This window comes from Phalacrocorax aristotelis, chromosome 3 (assembly GCF_949628215.1).
Source record: "Phalacrocorax aristotelis chromosome 3, bGulAri2.1, whole genome shotgun sequence".
Classification (NCBI taxonomy): domain Eukaryota; kingdom Metazoa; phylum Chordata; class Aves; order Suliformes; family Phalacrocoracidae; genus Phalacrocorax; species Phalacrocorax aristotelis.
Genome location: NC_134278.1, coordinates 103,115,954 through 103,122,510, shown reverse-complemented (window position 1 = coordinate 103,122,510; position 6,557 = coordinate 103,115,954). Strand labels below are relative to the sequence as shown.

The window sequence follows — 6,557 nt, the reverse complement described above, 5'->3', positions numbered from 1 at the left end:
CTCACAAAGTATGCCATTCAGTAGACTTGACTGTGACACATAGTTAAAGTGCATTGACAAGCATCAACAAGACAGATGAAAAAATGACAAACACTGCTTTTAGCCATTTTTTCATAACTTGTGTTTATCATAACATGAACACAACTTTTGGTCTTTCTAGAATTTAATCAGTTACGAAATACAAGAGACTTACTGTTTTTACGTGTTACACATATACTCACAAAAAGCATTGTCTTTCAGATGCTATTTCTGTCCATGTCATGGTACCTGTACACAGGACAAAGAATGTCTTGGTTTGAAATTTTCAGTCTTGCCATGGCAGAAAAGTCTGCTAACATACTGCTTTTCCTGGAGTGACCCTTCCTTTCCAGAAGTATTTTAAACAGTCTCTCTAAAGCACAAAATTCCACTAAGGTAACTGCTGTGACCAGTGAAGATTTTAAGAACTGGCAAATCAGCATTTCCCAGGCCTACATAAAGATGTATTTGCCAAATTTTTAAGTTAGCATAAACAACTACAAAATCATTACATAAGGAAGTATAGAGTCCCTCCATACAGACAGCCACGGGCAGTATTGCCAGCTCCCTTACAAGCAAGGTAGAGTTTTCTGTAACAATAGAGCACTGCAGATTTTATTCACTTTTAATGCATTTTATGCACAGATTATTAGATATGTTAACTTTTTTTTAAAAAGGACAATGGACTTTGTGCCCTGTGTTCAGATGCTCCTTACATTGCTTGTAAATCTAGAGCAACTCCATGGACATCAGCATAGTTATTGTATACAAGTGTGTTGTAACTGAGATCAGTGTGGCCTTATTAATGTTGGAGAGAGATTACATCTTATCCCTTGATTTAAGCAGCTAAATTTACCTTTTGAGCCACTGCACATGGGCTCTGCAAAGCTAAATATGCCCTTAGATTGAAGGTGAGATGGGGTTCTTGGTTCTGCTGCTTTGGGCTTGAAACTGTAGTTCCATTCTCCAGTTTATTTTTATTGCAGTAAAAATGTAAAAGAAAGATAAATGTGCTATTACAAAAATCTTCACCATCTTTATCCCTTACTTTTTGTGACATTAGGGATGTTTCACAAATATGTGCTTGCAAACCCCTGCTGAAGCTGGGTAAACCCTCAATGTAACAACAGAAAAAAAAAAAGATGTGGCACCTAAGGGAAAAGAGCAGTGCCTGTTTCACTTAGATTTAGACAGGCATGGAATTCATCACTGATGATGTTTGCAATGCTGTCTTCAACACACTTTTATTATAGATTCACAGATAAATTCTTGTGATTCTCTCCCTTCATCCCACTACAGAGATGTGACCACCCAGCCTCCTGTGCAACACTCTGCTTTCACTCCTAAAGCACCTCAGCTCAGCCCTCATGCCCAGCGGAAAGCATGCTGGCACAAGGGACGATCCCAAACTCCTCCCCGAGGATCCATCAGAAAACAGCCTCTCCCCACTCCACAAGATCCCATGGCAGACACAGTCAGAAGAGAGGAAAGATCATTTTATTTTATTGGGGACACCAGGTGCGGGGGCCCACGAGGCACAGCGGGTCAGCCACGGAAAACAAATCGGCACCTGCAATGACAAAGTCAGAAAGCTCTGAGAAACCCACCACGGCAGCAAGAGGTAGAGTTGTGTTCCCCTCTCTTTGGGGTACACCGTTTGCCAGGAATTCTTCCTAGCCCAGAAGAGAGAGCTAGCGCTGGCATCGCCTACGCGGTGGCTCTGCCGCCTTCTCCTTACCCTTAGGGGTGATGCCCTCAGAGACCCCTGCGTGTGCAGAGACGCACGCTGCCCCTGGGCCACGCAGCAGGGCTCCATCGGGAGCCCCTGGGGAGCTGCCATGGAGGCCTCTCCAAACCCTGCGCAGCACCGTCCCTCGCCGTCCCTTGCCAGCAAGTTGCGCTGACTTAGAGCGGTGTGGAGAGTTGGCAAAGATGGGCAGCAGGGCCTGCTACACACCTGGGCTTCCGGACCTGCTGCACCCTCCGGCGTCTTTTCACTGCTCCCTCCCCCGGAACTTTTCCTCTCTTGCTCCTCTTCTTTGCCGTGCAGCTTTCCCTCTCCTCTCCCCAGGCCTCTTTTCTCTTTCGCTTTCTTCTGTTTCCCTCGTCCCGGGGAGAGCCTGCAAACCTTTCCGTCCCAGAGTGCAATTTGTAAGGGAAAGCCATGACCCACTGCACTCGCTTCTCCTTTTTACCAAAGCACGCCCATTTTATCTTCTCTCTTCCAAAAGGCTCGCCCGTTCTCCTGGGTGCCCCAGGGAGCCCGCCATGCTCTCGAGGCTGGAGGGAGGCAAAGCTGGAGGTGCCTAGAACGGAAACGTTGGAGTTGGCAGGTGGCAAGAGACGACCTGGAGCGATAAGCGACCACTTGCCCAATTGCTACCATAGCTCTCCAGCGCAGCTCCCTCCTCTCCAGAGGAGATCAACCCCAAATAGACTTGATGAAGCACCGACCAAGTAGGACCTGAGCAACACTCTTTGGCGCTTGCCATCTACTTCCCTCTGTCTTTTTGTAGCTATTTTGGGGCCACTGTGTTTGACTAAGCACACGCCTAGTGCATTTGAGAAACAACCTCGCCAGTCTCCCTTACAATCTGTCATCCCGTGCGGGTGGAGGAATACCACCGGCACACAGCAGCTCGACTGCCAGGCACAGGCACAGGCACCGGCATGGGTGCAGGCACAGGCACAGCAGCCACTTGGCCTCGTCACAGACTCCCCTCCTACACCAGACACGCTGCCACAGAGTTTGGGGACCTGACACACCTCTCCCCTTTCAGCCTCCAGCACCGTATCCCCCCCAGCTTCTGTGAGGGCACCGAGCAGGGAGGGGGTGGCGTGCAGCAAGGCTTCTACCTGATGCTCGGCGGCTGCTGCGGCTGCGGGGACACTTGGCTCTTCCAAACACGCATCTGGAAAGAAAAAGCACGTGCAGCAAAGCGGCTTCTTGGAAGTAAGAGACACCCCAAGCAAAACCCACCCAAAGCCCTACACCGCTTCTCTTTTCGGCCCTCTGATGCCCTGCCTGCAGGCTTCAGCTCATCTTGCCGCGCAAAGGCCTCATGCCCCAAAGAGGCAGTGGCCAAACAGAGGCCACGGGACAAGTGGCGCTGAGAGGACAACGCTCCATGCCCAGCCCCGCCAGAAGTGGCGCTGAGGCTTCTGCCGTGCCAAGCCCCAGCCCCTGACAAGCCTCCATCCCTCCTCTTACCTCTGGATCTCTCCGCGGGGGCTGGCGACTCCTTGGCTCGTGGACAGGAACGGTCACTCGTCTCCTCCCCAAAGAGTTCCCTGCAGTTCTCCACCAGAAACTCCACCAGCACCTTCACCTGCGCGCACCAAGCCCTTGCTCTCAAGCCAGCTGCCGGAAAGCGGACCAGCAGCATTTGCTCAAGGGAGGAGGCATCCCGAGACCTTGGAGCAGCCAAGCTCTGACAGGTCGGGAAGGCTGCAGCCGGCTGCTCAATACAGCGCACCTTCTCAGTGACCTCCAGCATGGCCTCGAGCGGGAGCAGCTCCTCGTTGGGCGGGCTCAGCAGGTTCGGCCCAACGCAGATGGCCAGGTTGCTGCAGCTCATCCTGCTGGTGGCTGCACTGCGGCCGATGTGCTGCAGGAGGGACAGCAGCTGCCTCAGGAGGAGGAGGTTGGCTGCAGGCAACTTGTCGGCCACCCTGAGCGAATAGGAACACAAGGTTAATGAAGCAGGCGTTGCCCACAGCCCTGCCCCAGCCTTGCCCAAGGCAGGGGGGATCCAGCGGCTGCGTTGTGCAGCTTTGCGGGGGCCCTCAGCCAGTGGTCAGGGCTCCCGCTCAACAGGCAGGCTGCTGCCCACACTTACGCTTTCAGCTCTGAGATCTTCTCCTCCTTGCTGCTCTTCTGCATCGCTGCCACCCAGTCCTCGTAGAGGTCGTTGACGAGGAGCTTGGCGGGGATGCTTCGGAGGAAGTCCTGCCAGACCAAGGGCTCCACATGAGCCTTTCAACACTCCAGGCCAGGCAGGAGCTCCTCCAGCTGCGGGTCAGAAGCGCTCACCTTCAAGAGGATGGCCAGCAGCAGTGCCGGCTGGCTTGCCAGGTCGACGTCTGTGCTGCAGTCCAGGGCCTCCCGCAACTCCTGAAGCTCGCTCCTGCTGGCAGCTCTGCGGAATATCCCCTCCGTCAATGGCCCTTCCTGCTGCAGGACAGCCAGCAGCTCCTGCAGGAGAGGCAGGGGGAGAGTTGCTCGGCTGAGGAGCTGCCTTGCAAGAGCGGTGGCCAGAGCTCTGCCCCAGAGCTGGCTCCTTGCTGGGGGGGCAAAGAGCGTCACCCCCTGTCCCCGGAGCTGCTGGGGGCACCCACCCACTGCCTCTAGGGAGCACCTGGAGGGCTGGGGAATCCCCTCCAGCAGGCTGGCTTACCTGCATGGGTTGGGGCAGCGTGCCGTCCTCCCCGCAGAGGGCTGCCAGGGGCTGCCCAAAGAGCGCCCTGCTGCAGCCGGAGCCTGCCTGCCCTGGCGCCTGGGCAGCGGCCGGGCCCCGCCGCAGAGCAAAGGGCCAGGGCAGCACCCTCCTCCTCCTGGTGCTCCCTCCTGCTGCACAGGGAAACAGAGCAAGAGCCCCTCAATGGGCAGGCTCCTGGAGACTGCCCTGCCCTGCCTGCAAGTGCGCTGCTGAGCGGTGCGTTGCGGCAGGATGGGCAGGGAGCCGGCAGCTGCAACCGGGGCCCTGGCTCAGCGGCTCTGGCTCGGAGCCTCCTGAGAGCCAGCGTGCCACCGGGAGGGACAGCCTGGCCCAGCCCTCGCCCTGCCCTCCTACAAGCTGTGGGCAGCAGCAGAGCCCGCGTGTCCCCACAGAACCACGTCCAGCGGCTGCTGCCCAGTGGGTGTCCTTGCTCCTCCAGGTCGCGTCCTCCCTTGGGCTGACCAGCCTGCATGGAGACACTCAAGAGACAGTGAGGACAGAGCAACCGGCTGCAGGAGGCTGCCTTTCCTTTCAAAACTCACCTGGTGAGCGGCAAAGTCCCTCTCCATTGCTAGACGGCACCACCAGCGGCCCTTGCTTGGGGTCAGCCTGCAAGAACCGGGCTGCGCTCAGAGAGCAGGCCCGCAGCAGGAAGGGCCACCGGCGAGCTGCCAGCCGGCACCAGCAGCCTGAGCGTGGCGCACCTGGGGCCCTCCGCCTTGCCGGGCCGCCTGCCCCGCACAGCAGGTTTCCTCACAGCGCCGCCAGCGAGGACCATCCGGGGGCCCCTGGTGCCTCCCCAACCCTCTCCACTCTCCGAGTGGCACCGCCGCACCCTCCCTCCCTCTCTCCCTGCCTCCCTGCCTGCCTCCCGCACAAGCTCAGCACACTCCCCGCACATCCCTGGCACCCGGCACAGCCAGAGCTGGCTGAAAGGCAGCCATTCTCACCTTTGCCTGGCGCTCCATCAGCCTCTCCAGGCTCCTGGTGCTGAATGGCCTCCACTGGGCAAGAGAGAAGAAGTGGGAGAAGGTGAGCAGCGATGCCTCTGCTGCTCGCCTGGAAGAGCAGAGCTCGGGGACTGAGCCCAGACCAGAGAGACACTCACGGCATGGCGGCGGCTCAGCTCCCTCTCAAGGAGTTTGACAGAGGGCACTTGGGTCACTCGGACTCTCTTGGCTCCTTCTGGTGTCCTGTGCCCAGGGGAGGGACAGGGAAGGAGATGCGTGAGCTCCAAGACGCCTCTTCTCTCTTGTCAGGCAGCTCTGCCCGAGAGCTGCCCACAGCCGCGGGGGCACCTCTGCCCAGCTGGGGAGCTGTGTTCCCCCATCCGGCTGTGCCTGGAGCATCCCCCCTGGCTTACCCCAACAGTGTGCCCAGCCACAGCTCCTTCAGCTCCTGGGAGCTGCAGAAAGAGAGGAGGAAGAGTGTCAGGCCCTGCTGCCTGCCAGCCCCTGGGCAGAGGCAGGCGCCTGCACAGCTCTGCCCTGTGGGGAAGGACACAGGGGCGGGAGGAAGCCCCGTGGGGCAGGACAGAGGCACTGCCCAAGCCCTGGCACCCTCTGTCCTGCCAGAGCGGCTGCTTTTGCCCTTCTTCCGTTTTGGGGAGCAAAAGGTCACCAGGGGATGCAGGACATGGAAGTGCCCCCATCCCTCCCTGCCGCCGTGCTGCCTGCTCCGTGCCTAGGCTCTCCACGGAGGCCGGAGGCCAGAGGCCATTCACCGCATGACGTGGGCACGCTTGGGAACCTCTCCTGCCCGGCCATGGCGCGTGGCACCACGACTCACCCAAAATCGGCAATGCAGGAGCCGGTGGGCCAGATGAACACGAGGGAGGTCCTGTCCTCATCGCTGCCTTCTGCCTCTTCTTCTTCCTCCCCCCACGCCTTCTTCGTGCCACTCAGCACCCACAGCTGGTCCAGGGCCAGGCGGAGCTGTGGGCGCACGGTGGTGCCATGCCTGCAGAGAGGAGAAGCGGGCACTCAGCTGGAGGTGGCCTCCTTGGGGTCCTTCCGGGCAGAGCCCTCTCCCCCACCTGCCCTTGCCACGGACATTGGTGCACCCAGCAGCAAGGGCCCGGGGCCTGGGGCTGGTGACAGG

The 6,557-nt window shown here is 58.2% G+C and overlaps 1 protein-coding gene across 1 annotated transcript; it reads right to left on the bottom strand.

Moving 5' to 3' along the window:
• Window positions 1-2,228: 2,228 nt before the first annotated feature.
• On the bottom strand, window positions 2,229-4,929 carry LOC142055677 (T-cell activation Rho GTPase-activating protein-like). The gene is made up of 7 exons (XM_075089797.1): window positions 4,812-4,929; window positions 4,416-4,588; window positions 4,052-4,213; window positions 3,858-3,967; window positions 3,230-3,690; window positions 2,875-2,930; window positions 2,229-2,324 (listed from the first exon to the last, which is right to left on the bottom strand). The coding sequence occupies exons 1-7, from the start codon at window positions 4,927-4,929 to the stop codon at window positions 2,229-2,231; spliced, it is 1,176 nt and encodes a 391-aa protein (XP_074945898.1).
• Between the last annotated feature and the right edge of the window lie 1,628 nt (window positions 4,930-6,557).

Bases quoted from the DNA above. Each gene is read 5' to 3' on its own strand.
- LOC142055677 (XM_075089797.1), bottom strand. From the start codon at position 4,929: ATGCAGGCTGGTCAGCCCAAGGGAGGACGCGACCTGGAGGAGCAAGGA. The intron at 3,968-4,051 runs GTGAGCGCTTCT...TTGGTCTGGCAG, and splicing joins TGCTGGCCATCCTCTTGAAG to GACTTCCTCCGAAGCATCCC. The intron at 2,325-2,874 runs GTAGAAGCCTTG...TTTCCGTTCTAG, and splicing joins CAGCAGCCGCCGAGCATCAG to GCACCTCCAGCTTTGCCTCC.